Source organism: Strongylocentrotus purpuratus, unplaced genomic scaffold (genome assembly GCF_000002235.5).
Source record: "Strongylocentrotus purpuratus isolate Spur 01 unplaced genomic scaffold, Spur_5.0 spur5_scaffold_7, whole genome shotgun sequence".
NCBI classification, from domain to species: Eukaryota; Metazoa; Echinodermata; class Echinoidea; order Camarodonta; family Strongylocentrotidae; genus Strongylocentrotus; species Strongylocentrotus purpuratus.
The window spans coordinates 7,521,223-7,540,770 of NW_022145613.1; the positions used below are offsets into that span (position 1 = coordinate 7,521,223).

The following is a 19,548-nucleotide window of genomic DNA, read 5'->3' on the forward strand; positions in this document are numbered from 1 at the left end:
GACGCCCCTGCTCGTATGCACTGTTTCGTTCTTGAAACACTGTTATATATATTTACACAAACAAATTATCTTACAGAAAACATTGAACATCATTAACATACCCAAAGGAAGAAGTCCTTCAAATGAATCATTATCAAACAAATAAATTACTCAAAAGTATACTGAGTAATAATCAACAATCATATTAAAGGATACTGATTTCAAATACAGGCCTCTACACTGTTAAACAAAGTTAAAAGGTAGGTGTTACCAGGCGCTTATCCAGGGAGGGCCGAGCGGGCCTTGGCCCCTTCCCCCCCCCCCCCCGCCAAAAAGAAGAAAAAAAGGAGAGAGAGAGAAGGAAAAGAAGGGAAAGGGATAGAGAAGAGAAAGGGAAAAAAGAAGAGGAAGAAGAAAAGAAAAGAGGGAAGAAGGAGATCGGGGGGAGGGAGGAGGACTTCCCCCCCCAATCAAAAAATAAAAGAGAAGGAAGGAAAGGGAAAGAAAAAAGGAAAAGAGGAGATAAAGGGAAGAAAAAAAGAGGAAGAAGAAAAGAAAAGAAGGGGGATATCAGTTGCAATTTTCCCGCCAACAAGTTGTGGATCGGGGGGGGGGGGGGAGGGGGCAAAAGGCCCTTGCTCCCCCCCCCCCCCGTCCCCACTAAAAAAGAGAGAAGGAATGAAAAGGAAAAGAGGAGAGCTAAAAGGGAACAAAAAAAGAGGAAGGAGAAAAAAAAAGGGAGAAAAGAAGGAGAGATCAGTTGCGGTTAATCCTGCCAACAATGTGTAGAGCGGGGTGGGGGTCAAAATGACCTTGCCCCCCCCAGCAAACCTAATACTCCATTCAAACATCCAGAGCTGGGCGGAGGGACGGGCTAAAAAACAAATCACATGGAAACGGGACATTGGGAGGATTTCTCTGATCCCCTTGGCCGTAAGATTCGAATCAAATCCTTCATGATGTTTTTACTAATTACAGTTCATTAACACTTGAAAGAGCAACAAATTAGTTTTGAATTTTATTTCATGAGTGCACCTCAACAAGGAGACCGTTTACACACCGAAAAATAAATGGAGTCGTCCAAGTTACTTTTTGTTCTACCACGGAAGCAGGCTAATCTTATTCCACGCTTGTAATATATGCCTAAAAACTATATACCACAATCTCGATTCTTCTATAATTAAACTGATGTGTGAATTTCTGCCTTTTTAGAGATGGAGAAATGACACAAGAGACTGAGAGACTCTGGGAGAATTATCAGGTATGTTTTTATTCGAAACAACGAGTATTTAACAATGTAGCAAAGTCAGTGTAAACACCATACTTTGAATGCGAATATATTATATAGCACCGCAGCGACAAGTGCTCGTACGTGGTGAACGAGAATAATAGAAAAGGGCTGGGTGAACATGAATAAGGGGCCTTTTTTGACAACGACTAAATGCATGATGAAGCGACTTATAGCGTTTGATGTAAAGCAGTAAAGCCACGATATGAATGTATACTCGTATGAATCACCATATTTCGAGATATGACGTGGGTGCGTATGTGGGAGATATGGCACGATAGGAGGCATTTGCCAATAATTATTGTCATTGATAGTACAGTGCAAGAGTTTCTTCTTTGGTAAGTCACAGAAGATCAATTCGTTATTATATTTAAGCATTTGGTAACATGTTGCACTCGTAATGCCGTCTGAGTTTGAGATTTGTTTGACTATAAACTACTTCTAAGTACTACGTCTCCTACTTCTAGTATATTCTACTTCACCTAGTACTACATTGTACATACATCACTGCTACTACTACTACTACTACTACTACTACTACTACTACTCTACTACTACTTTTACTACTTCTACTACAACTACTTCTATTATACTCTACTACTACTACTACTACTACTACTACTACTACTACTGCTACTACTACTACTACTACTACTACTTTTACTACTTCTACTACAACTACTTCTACTATACAACTACTACTACTACTACTACTACTACTACTACTACTACTACTACTACTACTACTACAACTACTACAACAACTACTACAACTACTACTACTACTACTACTTCTACTACTACTACTACTACTACTACTACTACTACTACTACTACTACTAGTACTACTACTACTTCTACTACTACTACTACTACTACTACTTCTACTACTACTACTACTACTACTACTACTACTACTACCACTTCTACTACTACTACTACTACTACTACTACTACTACTACTTCTACTAATACTACTACTACTACGACGACGCCGACGACTTATATTACTATTAATCAGCTGATATTAATACTACACTAACTTTATTACTGCTACTACCATTAATACGACTTATACTAAACTATTAACATATTCATTGATAAATGATGTTGATGATCAAGTTGATTATGTTGATTGTGATGAAGATAATGATGATGATACTGATACCCATATTAGTGGCAATAATAGTAAGTATGATAATGGTTTGACTTGCATGTTTCGTTGATTTCCGTCGGAAGGGATACTTTCATCTAGCATCACTTATTATTTAGGCCTAGTTTAAAAGGAATATACTTTCTAACGTTATGATTTCGTCTTGAACGTATTTAAGCCATGAGACAAACCGTTTATAATTTGTATCGAATGTAAGAAAAAGGATTGTCCTTTATGTTAAAAAATATGTGTCAAAATTTAGTATTTAAAAAGGGACAAAGTAAATCATGATTTGCAATGCTTTTTTTTCTCTCCATGTCATCACTACATGAATGATGTTTAAAAAATCGTATGAGACTCTAATGATTTGATTTTGATGGAATTATTTTTCAATATCTCTATGGAAACTTTAGATAAACAAGTCCTTTTATTCTTCCTGACCACAAAGACAAAAGCACAAGTCGTCAGTTAACTCTTCCCCAATTCATGATTAAATTTTAATCATGAAGAGGTGGAAAGAAATCGCTGGCTTCGCCATTTTATTGATTTGTTGGTGGCCAATTTCATGTGTCCTTGATTGCCTGCCTATGCGTCCCGTACCCATAACCAACGTGGTTCAATAGAAGAGTGGATATCAACATAAAATTCTGCAAAACAGGAATATGAGAAGATCAATCATAGGTGCATGCGAATAAAATTGTAAATGTAATGTTTCTATGGATGGGCGAACACAACTAACTGAGGAAAACCATTTTAGCTGACTCCAAAGTGCAATTTTTCTTGATTGCGGATTCTATAAATTAAATTAAGTGGATAATAAATCTAAGCTTTCAACGCATTTGACAGTGATGTTAATATGATATATAACAACAGTTGATGATAACCACCCGTTCAAACGATCCTATTCATTTATTAGATTTGATGTGAGTATTTAGCTTTCTCTAATGTTGTCATTTATAGACCCGTTGGTGTTTTCACCCAAATTTGACATTGGCTTCTTTGCTCTGTTTCTGCACTGGTTTTAGTTATCCCATTTCAATAAATTTGATATCATTCAATTAACCCACCTTTTTATCACATGTTGTATATTGATGATCAACGCTGTTCTAAAGTTGTGAATTATAATTAAATTGTGTAACCATGAAAGAACAGAATAGTGCCTTAACTGTTGCTTATTTGATGCAGCTTGGTCTAACACAAAAACCTCGATTTGGGAAATTAACCAACATTTCTTCAGTTACAGACTATTGACATCTACATAATTATAGAATTCTGAAATGTACATATATTATATATATCAATTATTTCATCTTTTCGAAAATATTTCACTGAGCACATTTCCTGAAATTTATTTTATCAATATGAATGTACGAAATCAAAGAACAGGATATGGATCAAATGTGTTTTTATAATATTTTGTGACTGGAACAATAACATATTCCAATCCTTATGTATCATAAATGGGACCACACCCAGGTCCTGACCACGAATAGTGTTTGCATGTATATGCTTACTATACTCTTTTTGAATTATTATCAAACGTGCTCAACGTGTGATTTGACTGATACAGTCATAATTATTGTTTGTCAACTTCATGGTGCTCACATGGTCGTATAGGGGTAGAGTTTCACCCAGGGGGCTGTGCACTCATACCTGAATATTAACTCTCCATTTCTCGCCCCAAAGTCCCTGATATATAACATTTATTACTGCAAAAAGCATTGCTAGGCCTATATCCCCCACTTTTTATCATTTGTATTCATGAATAATCTTTTAATTTTTTTTTTGTCGGTGGATAATGATTCTGGTCATAATGTATTGGCATGCAATGTCGTGAGCAAATGAAGCAAACGGACATATGTTCTTAGACTACGTTGACAGCCATAAACTGGGGTATTAGTTTGTAGTATTTCGGAACTTCTTCATGCAAGTACATGTACATTTATTAAAGTAACCCCCCCCCCCCCCAAGAAAAAAAGAAAGAAAAACATCAACACCCAAACAAACAATCAAACAAAAAACCAGACCAACGAACAAACAAAAACACCAATGTGTCTGTCTGAGCCAGGACCTCAAACTGAAAATGATGTCCTTTTTTAATTTAAAAAACCAGGAACACAAGTTACAAGTCGCTGTAAAGTATTTCAGTTAAACCTCCGCTTATTCCATAAGGTAAATACATAAAGTTGAATGGTCGATGATTTCATATATTTGTTATAAGGTATTTTTGTTCTTATTGTTGCACTATTCTGAGTGCAATACAATGAAGAGGAATTTTAAATATTCGGCTCATAATTGAACGTTTCTCGTTGACAATGCCCCGAATTTACTAATACAATTCACACAATTTTGATGTTTTATTTAGATAAACAAATAATGTCATGAACATTGTGACTGTATATGGTTGCAAGCAACTCAGTGAATGGAAATTCAGCGTCAAAAAGCAATCCTACACTCATTTATTTACCAAATTGTAGATCACATAATGGTGATAGTATGAATCGTGTTCAAGTAATTTTTCGCTATATCATTCTTTTAGAACTTCATTTAAATAACTTTTTGAGAAATGCTTTATATCAGTTTCTCAGTATTTACTTGGACGAAAGTAACGATGTAAATTTATGTTTTTATGAATATTCGAATCACTATTAATATGGTGATACATAATTTGTTTGTGAAGGCCTTCTTTTTAGACAGGCTTTAAGACGGTTTTTAAAGATTTGTATTTATATATTACATTATTGTGTATCAAGATTGCCAATGTTTTTATTGTGCAATCTTACTAGCATGGTATAAGGTAAAAGGCAATAAAGTCTAAAATGCCTAATCGGAAATATTATGGTTTAATCCGAACTTTATTTTCAGAAAGAAATTGGTGTTCTTTAAGAACTGGTATCAAAGTGGCGGCATTGTGTATGTAAACGCCATTTTTAGAAACGGTACCTTTAGAAGTAGTGCTCAAATTGGGTATGAATTGATTGAAGCAGAGGAATAGCAATGTATTGTTTGACCTTGCAAAACTTTAAAAAGCGATTCCAAAACATTTGCATACCAAAGGCAATAAATCTCTATTGAAAAGAACAAATTTACAAATTCAAAGAATTCTTAATAGAGGTAGAATAAAAAAAACTGTATGAGTTAACTAGTAAACAATGCTATGCCATGCTACGCCTACATGTAGATGATAGGGTTGCTAGATGTCGTCTATTTGGGGGAAAAGCTCTTAGATAAAGATATCAATTGGCCAAATTGTTTTAAAAGAAATTTAATTAACATTAATGATGATAAGCTGAAAAAAATTCACTTTAAGATTTTGTATCACATTCTACTAGCGAGAAAGAATTTTTTAAAGTGGAATCTTGCGCCTGATATTAATTCGACTTATAGTTTTACATTAGACTTATAGGAATAGATAAGGTTTTACATTGGACTTATATTCTACATAGACTACATATGCTACCTATAGACTGCATAGACTCAGGTAAACATTATATTATCAGATCGTAATGACAGATCTTATCGTGTATTGTTTCTGGCGAGTCTGAAAAAGAAAATACATGCACGGAATTCTGACCACACCTGTTATATGTCTCACGTTTAAAGCTTAAAGTGGATTTCTTCATTTACAGCAAGTGTTGAAAATCGTCTTTCACTACCATGAGGTATTTAGATTATCTCCTGTTGTACTCTAGTTGAAAGAAGAAAAAAAAGTAATACATTTGCCGAAAAATAATCTCTTATGTAGACTTCCTATAAAAATCACAAAATCAGCGTTGCAAAGCAATGCAATTTACATTGCAAAACCACTGCATTGGCATGTTACCCAGAATCGCCCCAAGTATTACACCTCCACAGCAGTGAACCCTCATATTCTTTTCAAAACTTTATTGAATTCACCTATTCACTATTTTTTCTTCAATTCCCGTGTCAATAGAACTACGAAACGCTCCGATGACTAAGTTATGCCGTTATTAAATATTCATAGTTCCACATGCACAGAGACAAATTTGTATACCCGACTGCGGTATCCTTTCACACAAACAAGACACAAGGCACACACCCTAAAAATTCACATTTCTATAGTTGGATGACCTCTGCCCTCTATCAAATGTACATACACTGTTTAGAGTATTTAACAGAGGATGAATGCTGCAAAGAAAAGAAAAAAAAACACAGATTAAATAGTTTTAATACATATTTCAGTATGAATATTTGCCATTGAGATCAATTGGGTACTTTGTGCTGTGGGCGCAGGAGAATAATGAATGGAATTTTGTTGGATTATTCCGACATTCTTACAGGAAGTGAACAAATATGATGGGTCGATTTTGACAAATCAAAGAGTGAATAAACGACGAAATCCCGAACAATTATGGAAGGGTAGATGAAAGCATATCGGTCAAAGCCTATATTTAATAGTTAGGATTTGTGTTTAGGAAGGTCACACTGGCCCCTGAGAAGGACTTCCACAAATTATATAGACTTTTTAACATTAAACTGAAGGGGGCCTCGAGATTGTTACACTTTAGATAAGAATATTATGTTGATATAGCCCAGTGATACAGTAAAGTTCAAAAGAATTTGATAGGCCTATAGTTCTTATTTGGGGTTACTCCAAGAATTATTCTTACTAGAAGGCCTAAGTTAAACTTAGTTTATTGTATATGAAAAGAAAACAATCGTGTATCTCAAACAAAATCGTGATTTATTTTTCTAAAGCTATACATAATTAATTATATTCGTTCGTTACAGAATATTGACATTTTCTTCATTTTTCGCTTCTTTCACAGATCAATACTGGAATTGGAAAAGCAACACCAAGAATGAAGTCGTGTTTGCGTCTTTTGCGTTTCGCATGTACTTCACACTGGACTCTTACGCGATAAAAGGCACATTGAATAATGTAACAGACAGTAGTAAAGTGATTACAAACTGTCAAACACTGATTAATAGATTGTAAACGAGTATTGTCTGTAGAATCAAACATCCATTTCTGGGTGGGCTCAGAATTTCCAGTGAAAAAAGGCTCTTGCCCAATTATTATCTCAAGTGGCTTGAGCAACGCCCTTTTAAAACGCGAGGTATTCTCGATTTGATCATTCGACGTCGTCATGGACATCGCACGATCGGTGTCGTGGTCGCCGGAGACGTATAACATGAGGGAGTTGATGTCGTACCTTAAGATGCCCATCATTGCCATGGTGAGACAAGGACACTGTTCGCTTAGGGAAGAAGATTCACTTAGCCAGGGACAGGTTGGTATGATTGTTTTGTTGTTGTTGTTGTTGTTGTAATGGCAATCAATCAAAAACTGAAATAATCACCAACGCCTTTCTTTTTAATATTAATTTCTTTCTTTCTCTTTTTCTCTCTTTTTAAAATATACAATGTGGATAAGAGTATAACAAATAAAAACAAAATATAGGCTTCTCTCTCTCTCTCTCCTCCCCTTAAAATGAAGAAGAAAAAAAACGCAACAAAATATAGATTTTTGTACCCTCCCGGTTACCGAGTACTCCAGACCTGTCCGTTAATATGTTATCATCTTATATACTTTTATGAACCATGATTTGAAGACTCCTGGGCCCCGTCTTACAAAGAGTTGATATCAATCGTAACTTATTTGCGATTGATATCAATCGTAACTATGTACATAAGAGATAGGAGACTGCAAACTTACGATTGATTGGAGGACTTACGATTGATTTGGATCAATCGTAACTCTTTGTAAGACGGGGCCCTGGTCGAAACATCTAAAGCCTTTATGATGGTTGTTACCCTGGAAGGACACAACGCGCTTAAAACGTTTGCAAAACGCTGTGTGGACCTGTGTGAAGACGTTCCAACTACGTCTCTAATACGTTTAGCGTTCCCTGGGTAAATGGTGGATCGTTTCGATTAACTTGTGGACTTTATGAAATTATTCATGTTTCATAGTAAATTGTAATAATTGACATCTGAATCGAAGTTTGGTAGTCTTTTCAAGCCATCTTGATTTATGAAGTGTTTCGTTTCCAATTTCATATACATGTCAATTTGTGGAGATGGGTGAACTTTAACGAGGTACGCTGTGGATACGATATTGCTTAGAATGGATCATTGTTAGTCAACATTGTAGAAGAAAGGGAAAACGAGGTTACATGCACCCTCTTATTAATCACTTTTATTGTTTAAAGATACATTAACCTGTTTACCAGTGAATGACAATATGCCAAAATGAATAGGTGATAAAGATCTAATCCTTGAAAAAAAATTACGTGCCCAAATTTCACATGTATTTATGTCTATCTCCACCCCACTCCTCTTCGTTTTGGTTCATGTAGATCACTGACACAGCGGGAACAGATTCAAGATTCAAATACAATGTCCTTTTCAAATGTACTTCTATTCATCTATAGAAACTGATTTAGAACAGCCATCGACAGGAGCAAATGTCTTCGTGTTGAAAAGAAATCTGACAAATGAAATGTACACTCCAGTGACTCCACTCCCCCCTCCTAGGCCTAGATCTTTATCTCTTTCTATCCATCTTTCTCGCCGATATGTCTCCCCGACTAACACTCCATCTGTCTGTATTTCTGCCTGTCTTTCTTTCTTCCTTTCACATTCACCTTTCTTTCCTTTTCCGATTTTCTGTGTGCACAGTTCCTGATGGTTTGAATTTTATCAAATATATAATATGCACAAAAAAGAAAATATGCACGGTCGACTGTCGAAATGTTATCATTCTCCAGACCAACTAGTTTGGTTTTTAAAGGTACATATCACTTTCCAAAGTTATCTGGGGCTTTAACGGCTTAACAGAGTAGAAAAATCTTTAATTAATTTTCAAAATATTGAACGCTCACTTGGCTCAACTAGATTGATGATTAGAAATCACACTGCTATTTGTTTTCATCAGGAATAACTTTCCTGGAAATGTACTATATATATCATCATTGCCTCTTTGATATATGTTAATCAGCATAACATCAGCATATATCATATCATTATCGTATATTACATATTCCTCATTATTGTTTTGTCTTCTTTGGTTTCTTTAAACAGGTGATTAGGATAGCGCGTATTCACACACAGAACCGTGTCGTCGCCAAAGATGCTAAAGACAGGCTGATCAGCATACCCTTATCATTCCCTTTGGATTTTGAAGTGATGCCAAAAAACAAATCTGGGTCCATCAGGAGAACATGTAAGTTACGAAGTAGAGATGGATAGATAAGTAGATAGACAAGTAGATGGATATACAAGTAGATGGATAGATAAGTAGATGGACAGATACGTAGATAGACAATTAGATGGACAGATAAGTAGATAGGCAAGTAGATGGATATATAAGTAGATAGACAAGTAGATGGATATACAAGTAGATGGATATATAAGTAGATAGACAAGTAGATGGATATACAAGTAGATGGATAGATAAGTAGATGGACAGATACGTAGATAGACAATTAGATGGACAGATAAGTAGATAGGCAAGTAGATGGATATATAAGTAGATAGACAAGTAGATGGATATACAAGTAGATGGATATATAAGTAGATAGACAAGTAGATGGATATACAAGTAGATGGATAGATAAGTAGATGGACAGATACGTAGATAGACAATTAGATGGACAGATAAGTAGATGGACAAGTAGATGGACAGATAAGTAGATAGGCAAGTAGATGGACAGATAAGTAGATAGACAAGTAGATGGACAGATAAGTAGATAGACAAGTAGATGGACAGATAAGTAGATAGGCAAGTAGATGGACAGATAAGTAGATAGGCAAGTAGATGGACAGATAAGTAGATAGGCAAGTAGATGGACAGATAAGTAGATAGGCAAGTAGATGGACAGATAAGTAGATAGACAAGTAGATGGATATACAAATAGATACCTACATACAAAGATACAATTGTATATATATAGCTGGATAGATGGAAAGATACAAATATGAATACAGATAGTTTGATAGATAGGTAGATAGATAAATAGATAGATAGACAGATACAGAGAGATATAGATACATAGATGAATGAATGGATATAGTGATAAAAAGAAAGGTCGACAGACAAGCTAGACGGAATACATTTGTCGTTTCCCTGGGACTTCGACGTGACATCAAAGAACAAATCTGGGCCAATCAAATGATCAAATATAAGTGACGAAGTGTCACATATGTAAAATGAATATACTTTGAAAATAAATTTGCTTCTTCCTTCTCATCTGTCGAATCCCGCAGATTTAAATATTATGTTAAAAACAACATGTACAATGACAACTGACCAATTACAATTTACGAACATATCTAAGATACTGCCCTCCAGATTGTCAGGATATATACTTTTAATAATCTTCATGTATTTTTCTTTTCACTTTTCCATCATGATTTCAGTCAGGAAATTAAAACGAATGCAACTCACCGAGTTAGTACGTAACTACCAGCTCCCGCATAAGGTCAAACTGCCAAACGACCACCGTAACAGGGACATCGTCCTAAATGTCGTTGGAATCGACCTATCAACGGGACCAATCGACTTGCAACAACTCGAGGAAGAAGTATACCTCCAAGGAAATGCTGTTAACTTTGGTAAGGATGCGAACGTTTCTTCAAACTGAAATACAGTTATGCTTTATATGAGATGATATATGTTTTGTCATTACATAGACATATTAACTTAATTTGAAATTGGCACCAGACGAAAATATTTTTATTTTCCTCATCATGTGCCTTGTCATGAAAGTTGAAGACACTGTCTTACCACCTTGTCCTAATCTTGCATTTCCACGCAGCTTTTTAATGCATCACGTAGTATTCATGTGAGGATATTTCTTTGTCCACTCCTCTTCTTCTTCCTGACGAACTCATCTCTTCTACCCCATCTTGTCTACATAACTGTTCTCAGAATGTTCATTGTCTGGCTGTGATCCTCTGCACTAAGTTTCTGCAGACTTGGCACCTCTTCATACCGCTTCATTCTAATACCTACTATCTTTTCGATTAAGTTATTGATAATCGTGCATGTAATGAAGAAAATCTAACAGAAACGAAAGGTGGCTATTCATACAATAAGCTGTAATTTGATTAGAATATTATTTTCCTTACTAGAGCTCAATAAATGTTTCAAGGTTATCCTTATATTGGTCATTATGCAGGTGAACTCAATACGACGGTACTCAACATCCCCGACCACTCTGATTTGGAAGTTTCTTTAGCCCTTGGACCACGACCAGGCAAAGAGTCACAGTTTAAGAAGCTCAAGAATAAACTAGCTGATAAGGTTGCGAAAGAAGTCCGATTTGGAGACGCAGTCGATGCACAAGGTGTGAATTAATTTGTCTGGTGGTAATTGGAAGGATATATGGGGATGACGGTGGTAACCAGTAAATTATGATTATGATAATGGAAGTGATGGTGACCAGTGATGGCGAATAGTACTGGTATCAAGTGATTGTGACGAGTGATGGTGACGAGTGGAAGTGACAAGTGAAGATGACGAGTGGAAGTGCCGAGGAATGGTGACGAGTGACGGTGAAGAGTGATGGTAACGAATTATGTTGATGAGAGATGGTGATGAGTGATAGTGACAATTGATGGTGACAAGTGGTGGCGGCGAGTTATGGTGATGAGTTATGGTAAGAGTGACGTGAAGAAGGGTGGCATCGAATGATTGTGTTGAGTGACAGTGATGTTGACGAGTGATGATGACGAGTGATGGTGACGAGTTTTGGTGCCGAGTGGTGGTGCCGAGTGATGGTGCCGAGTGATGGTGACGAGTGATGGTGACGAGTGATAGTGACGAGTGGTGGTGTCGATTGGTGGTGACGAGTGATAGTGACGAGTGGTGGTGTCGAGTGGTGGTGACGAGTGATGGTGACGAGTGGTGCCGAGTGATAGTGACGAGTGGTGGTGTCGATTGGTGGTGACGAGTGATAGTGACGAGTGGTGGTGTCGATTGGTGGTGACGAGTGATGGTGATGAGTGGTGCCGAGTGATAGTGACGAGTGGTGGTGTCGATTGGTGGTGACGAGTGATGGTGACGAGTGGTGGTGTCGATTGGTGGTGACAAGTGGTGGTGCCGAGTGATGGTGACGAGTGATGGTGACGTGTGGTGCCGAGTGATAGTGACGAGTGGTGGTGTCGATTGGTGGTGACGAGTGATGATGACGAGTGGTGGTGTCGATTGGTGGTGACGAGTGATGGTGACGAGTGGTGCCGAGTGATAGTGACGAGTGGTGGTGTCGATTGGTGGTGACGAGTGATAGTGACGAGTGGTGGTGTCGATTGGTGGTGACAAGTGATGGTGACGAGTGGTGGTGCCAAGTGATGGTGACAAATGGTGGTGTCGATTGGTGGTGACGAGTGATAGTGACGAGTGGTGGTGTCGATTGGTGGTGAGGAGTGATGGTGACGAGTGGTGGTGCGGAGTGGTGGTGAGGAGTGATGGTGACGATTTATGGTGAGGAGTGATGGTGACGATTTATGATGGTGAGTGATGACGACGGGTGATGGTGACGAGTGGTGGTGACGACGAGTGGCGGTGATTAGTGATGGTGTAGATTGGTGACAAGTATTTGTAAGTAGAAGGTTTAATTTAAAATGGTATCGCACGCTGATATGATGCTACAGGAATTGTAACTATTGAGTTTCAGCGTGTGACGAATTTATCGTGGTTAGTAGTGATGACGATTTGTTGTGATTATCTCATTTGGTATCAATCCTTCTTTTATCATATATTTTAGTCCCGCATCACTTAAAGAAATCTTCATTTAACAGAAACTTCTTGTAGGCAACTTCTCAGTCCATCTTTTTTTTCATTCAATGATCAGAGCTATTTTCTTGATAAAATAGATTAATTTCCACAAGAAATATCAATGACTTTCACTACTCTTATTTCTTTCCTGCCAATCAGTGATCAAACGACTGATACAAATCGGTGCCGACGAAGACGAGACGCGATCGAGGTCGGGTTCTACCCTCCGAGGCTCGAGGTCAGTACCCGACGTCAGGGGCCACGTGGTCAACGACAACGGCACCAACGGTGACGCACCTAGTGCCACAGCGAGTCGATATCAGAAGCGAGACTCGACCTACAACCGACCCAGTCTCTCTGCCTTAGAGAAACGCATGAAGGAAAACAACCCACCTGCCTTACCGCCCCCATCGCCGCTATACAACAGCGGCAGTTCGTTCGAATTCAACAACGCCGCCTTCGATGCCAATGACATCAGCGATTCGGATGAACTCGAGAGCGAGGATACAGAGAGTGACGTTCAGCCAGCTCCCTGGACTGACATCAAGTTGGACGATGACGATGACGATGATGAAATAGCCCCACCGAATATACTCTTTGGAAAAGTTTCTGCATTTTCTTTCAACAATCCCTCGACTTGGGGTTTCGGGAAGCAGAATGGCAAAGCAGATCTTAAAACAAAATAAGTCTACTTTAATATTATCACGATTAGAGGTGTCGAAGCAGAGTGGTTTGATCAATCGGCTAGGGATACGAGGGCCGTCACTACGATCCTTCGTCTCGACATTTGCCCACAGGCTACATTGCTACTCTCCACGCCATTATCGTTGGGGATGAGCATGTGCTCGTTTTTAAGATGGCTAATGGTTCGAATGCTCCAAATGGAGAGGAGTGCGGAAAAATGTTATTGCATCCGATCACCAGCATCATATTCTGAACTCTGTTTTTTTTTTAAAGTAATGGGTAAAAAAAAAATACGAGGATAATTATTTGTCAGACAACTGTGTGTGGATTTATGCCAAATTCGGATAAACTCCCCTGATTATAATAAAAATATGACAATATTTGCAGCAAAGTGAGCAAAATATTACCAGAGTTGAGCTGAAAATTGTCCAAAGTTGGTCGGATACACAGATAGCCTAAAGTTTTGTGAATATTCCATACAATTTCGTTCTTAGTGCAAAGCAACTTGATCGGTTACTTGCTGTATATTTAGAAATTGTGCAGAAATGATTTTCACTTACATGCTAATATTATGATTTCATAAACCATGGAAATATATTATTTCATTGTGATCATAAAGATATTAAAAAATACTGGTGATTCTATATGTTTGGTATAGACCTGTTATTATCATAATTATATATTTTTGTGGATGCAACTTCAATATTGATGTTATGTCTTTATATGTAGTCATTTCGTTTATCGTTTTAGCACGATCTCAAAGTCTTTCGAAAAACAAACTCAAGGAAAATACTCTATCGTAAATTTCATAGCAATCATTTTCAGATGACGTAATACGCCTCTGTAATATTCACAGAATTCATTACTGTTGAATTGAAGTGACGAACATATTACTAATACATATATTCAACAGATTTTTTTTTAAAATCTTAAATTAAATCATTAGATACAGAAATTGAATGTATAGAAGGAGTCATTAAAGATAAAGTTGAGTTCTGGTCATGCAATTGCATTGTGAAAGAAACGGTATGGTATCAATCAGAACAGGTTCATCGTCTAGCATATAAGTACTGGTGTGTACTGCCAGGTTCTGGAATCATCAAAATGAAGAAAAAATTGACCCAGTCTTTGTAAAGTTACAAGCACTGTACACAGAAAGATGTATATGGGGCTACACGAATATGTGGCCTAAAAATCCGTCCCGATTTTTATTTTATTTATTTATTTATTTATTTTTTTTGGGGGGGGGCACAACTTTCAGAATGCGTAATGCGTCGTCAACCAGATTTCTCCTGAAGTATACATTTCGTTTTTTCTTCTGTTACCTTCTTACTTTTTAGAATGTTAATAATCTTCTAATTAGTTGGTTGAAGATAGGAAAAAGGTCTTGCCGTGATATCTATGCTCATATATGTCTGAAATACTCAAAGCATCTCATAATATTCTTGTTTTATTTGTATATTGGTTTGTAATAAGATTCTCTTTTTGTGTTTGGCTTTTCTAAAGAGTTGTTTCATAACGTATTGTTTCATGTTTGTAATAAGATTGTGTTCATTTATAAGTTTAACTTTTCAGTATGAAAAAAGAACATACGGAGTAGATGAATATGCATGTGGCGTTCAAAAGATGTTTCACTACTGAAGTTCAGTAATGACTGATGTATTCATACCATACATATATCATCATACAATTGTAAAAACTATACGAAATTATCTTTTCATTAAAAACGTGTCAGTTTGTTTTATTTCTTTCTCTGCGTATGCATGGTGGGTTTGTTAAACCTTGATATCTTATATAAAAACTACAACATCACAATTTTTTAAAAGATTGTGACATCAGTCTTTCATTTTATTTCTCAGTCAAGTTTCTCTTTATCTACCATCATTTTAAATGTAATTTTTTTATAACCTATATGGTGTTAAGTGCTTCAAGTCCTTTTACTCGTTTGTGAATTGCCTTGTTTCAATGTAAAATGTTTACCATGTATTACGGTGATGACAGTGAATATTCGATATTATATCTGGAATTATATTTTGAATTGCTGTCGTTAGTATTCGTTTTCTTTATATTCATATTCGAAAAGAAGAAAATAGGAGAGTAAGAATTAAAGAGAGCGGAGAAGGACGTCACAGAATAAGAATAATAAGAAGAACAAGAACAAGAAGAAAAAGAAGCAGAAGGATGGGGGAAAAAGACAACAAATAATAATAAGAAGAATAAGAAGTGGGAGGAGACGAAGAGGAAGAAGGAGAAGAAGAACAAGGAGGAGGAGGAGGATGAGGGGGAAAGGAGAAATGGGAGGAAGAGGGGAAAAGAAGGTGAAGCAGAAAAAGAAGAAGGAGCAAATGGCATGATAAGAGAAAAGGAGAAAAAGTAAGGAATATAAAAAGAGGGAGAGAGACAGAATTAGAAGGAAATTGTAAAAGGCGATATGGATAAGAAAGAAGAAAATTAAGGAAAAAGCGTGAGGAGGATGCAAAGGAGAAAAAGTTGGGACTTAACTGCGGTATATCTAGCATAGGGGAAATCAGGCGTACATCCCTCCCCTGTTTGAAGGCCTATGAAACAAGACCGAAAAATATCTTAACTTAAAATCTAAAACTTAAATTACAATAGGTCGTACAAAAAACATACCCATGTCACTAAGAAGAAGAATGTTCAACCAATGCATTCCAACAACTATGACATACGGATCAGAAACATGGTCACTGACAAAGGATCTAGAACAGAAGCTTGTGACAACTCAACCAGCTATGGAAAGAAACATTTATCTCTGCGAGACAAAATCAATCACAAAGTCATACGCCAGAAAACAAAGGTTAAAGACATCATGGAGAAAGTCAGGGAATCAAAGTTTGTAGCAAGACTTCAGGACAATAGATGGACAAATTGCTTAACAGAATGGCAACCAAGGATGGGGAAGAGAAGAAGAGGAAGGCAGAAGAGAAGATGGAGAGATGACCTAACATCATACATGGGAACGGCCGCTTGGACTAGGATAGCTAGAGACAGAAGAGAATGGAAATGTTATGAGGAGGGCTTTGTCCAACGTCTGGATGTACTATAACCTGATAGATAGATAGATTAGCATGTGGGGTTGCCCAGGTGCTTGAGCCTCCCCCTCTCCATTTGGATAGGATTCCCTCCTCTCGTTTATAAATTTCTGGGCAAACACCAAGTATTACAATACTGAAGACAATAACTACGTACTTTCATTTATTATTTATGTTTTTAGTGTCTAAAATTATAAATTGGCCATAGACGATAGAGAATGATTTACTTCAGGATTTACAAGATAGATAGGTAAATAGATAAAGGGATTTTATTTAGATCTTCATGTCTGGCATTTAAAAACTAAAATGAACATGAATTACAATGAAAGTTTCAAAAGAACATTAACATAATAATATGAGATACCAGTAGGTCACTTTCGCAATGCTCTCAATCGCGGAAGTGACCTACTCATATTATCAACTTTCGTTTGTAAATATATATACATAAATTGCTTTTATTGGTATCTCATACTATCAACTTTCGTTTGTAAATATATATACATGAATAACTTTTATAGCAAATCAAAATAGGACACATCGATGGCCTTACTACGTACTACTACTTCTATCACTACTTCTTCTACAACTGCTTCTTCTACTACTACTACTACTACTACTACTACTACTACTACTACTACTTCTTCTTCTACTACTACTACTACTACTACTACTACTACTACTACTACTACTTATAATGATAATGATAATGATAATAATACTGATAATACTTATAATGATAAAGACAACAAGTATGATAAGGAATATAATAATGATTATGATAATAAATAGCATCACGGACGGAAGAAAAAAAATACCACAAAATTGACGTTGCCATTGAATTACAAAATATATGCTGTTCTTTTTGTAAACAGCCTCTCTCTCTCTCTTTTTCTCTATCTCTCTCTCTCTCTCTCCCTCTCTCTTTCTCTCCCTCTCTCTTTCTCTCTCTCTCTCTATCTCTCTTTATCTTTCTCTCTTTATCTCTCTCTCTCTCTTTCTCTCTGTCTCTCTCTTTCTCTCCCTCTCTCTCCCTCTCTCTCTCTCTCTCTCTCCTTAACGCCTCCACTACCTGCGATCAATCGTTTCCCACGACCCAGCAATGGATGGGTAGTCAACCTGAAATAACATGAACAAAGTCAGATTTGATATTGTTTGTTATTGTTATGTGGGTTCTTTATTAAAGGGAATCATCTCTCCATATTACACGGTACCGATGCGCCACAAAATATTATGATCAAAAAATATATTTTGAAGGGAGGTTGGGTCGTCAACGTTCATAAATATTATAATATTTACCACAGATTAAGTTATCATGCAAGTTCACACAACTTGAAAGCTTTTACATTTGACTTGTTACGCTCTAACCAATGATGACATGGTCAACAAAATTATATTTTCGACATTTTCCCTATTTTTATGTAAAGGGATTTAAAAAAAACTACGACAGGGTCATATCACATTGTTATAGGACATTTGTCGTTCACATTATATGATGACTTGATTAGGTATTAAGAGTAGACTGTCTATTTGATTTGATTTGATGACGTAATCATAAAAGTAACCTAGCCGGTGCATATTGGATGAGCAGATTAGTTTGTATAATCGGGGGTAAATGTAAAGTAATAGTCTGACGTTGTGTCTGATGAGATGATGTCAGTCTACATGTCTCAATCCCATAGTCAAATTCAAATCATTTTGAATCAATAATCAAGGTCACACTTGTGCTTGCTATGAGTGATTAATTAGGAAGCATGAATATCATTAGACCCAGGTTGTGTCTCTTTTAGAACATTACAGGCAAGCCATGCAGGAGATAACTATAAATATAAACGCTTCAAACTATTTGTCTTTCACATGCCTTAGTCATTACATCTGAAAGATTAATGTATGCAGACTTATCAATAGCTCCTTTACTATGTTATACAAGCTTTATATTAAAACAACGATACTACTTGGAAATGTCAGCATAATTTCTCGTATCCAATTTATGAGGTTGATAATGATAATATAATAACAACCATTAATAGACTAATTATACCAAAGGGTCAAACTCGATATCCATAAGGACCGCTATTCATAAGGATCGCTATCCATAACGTGCGCCAAAATGAATAGCGATCCAGTATGAATAGCGGTCCTTGCGAATAGCGAGCAGACCCCATACTAAAAGCATCCTTTAATGGCGCGATCTATTATTTGATCCCCAAAACCAAGAGTACCGTCAACGACTTTCAGAACTATAGTCATCAATTCAAGCGTGGACTAAAAAACAAAGAAATAGCTCCTTTCGTCATGGATTCAAATTCAATGCATAAATTTGTGTTAGGTGCCATGTTATAATTTCTGCCATTTACCGGTTATAAAAAATGTATTACAATAGGCAGAAGGCGAATTGCACACATCATTATCGTTGCTAGGTAGGACAAACATGGCGTGTCCTATCTTACAACAACACATCATGCATGCAATTGTCACTCTCACTATCGAAAAACGATTATTCGTAACATGTGAGTGACATAATTTGCAACAAGGCACTTGAAAAAGATTAATGCATCAAATTTGATTACATTACGAAAATGGCCTATTCAAAACGATTTCCGCAAAGTCGCAAATGGGCAATTGTTCACTAGCCAAAATCAAACATCTA

At 36.6% G+C, this 19,548-nt stretch overlaps 1 protein-coding gene across 2 annotated transcripts; it reads left to right on the forward strand.

Moving 5' to 3' along the window:
- Nucleotides 1-1,046: 1,046 nt before the first annotated feature.
- LOC115918351 lies at nucleotides 1,047-14,112 on the forward strand. Of its 2 annotated transcripts, none has more exons than XM_030974822.1 (6): nucleotides 1,047-1,240; nucleotides 7,211-7,675; nucleotides 9,468-9,609; nucleotides 10,806-11,000; nucleotides 11,567-11,734; nucleotides 13,324-14,112. In XM_030974822.1, the coding sequence occupies exons 2-6, from the start codon at nucleotides 7,532-7,534 to the stop codon at nucleotides 13,848-13,850; spliced, it is 1,176 nt and encodes a 391-aa protein (XP_030830682.1). In that variant the 5' UTR covers nucleotides 1,047-1,240; nucleotides 7,211-7,531; the 3' UTR covers nucleotides 13,851-14,112. The 2 variants fall into 2 exon arrangements, with proteins under 2 accessions (XP_030830682.1, XP_030830681.1); XM_030974821.1 differs by lacking the exon at nucleotides 1,047-1,240 and adding an exon at nucleotides 1,362-1,605.
- The last annotated feature ends 5,436 nt before the right edge of the window (nucleotides 14,113-19,548 follow it).

Bases quoted from the DNA above. Each gene is read 5' to 3' on its own strand.
- LOC115918351 (XM_030974822.1), top strand. From the start codon at position 7,532: ATGGACATCGCACGATCGGTGTCGTGGTCGCCGGAGACGTATAACATG. The intron at 7,676-9,467 runs GTTGGTATGATT...TTCTTTAAACAG, and splicing joins ATTCACTTAGCCAGGGACAG to GTGATTAGGATAGCGCGTAT. The intron at 9,610-10,805 runs GTAAGTTACGAA...TCATGATTTCAG, and splicing joins TGGGTCCATCAGGAGAACAT to TCAGGAAATTAAAACGAATG.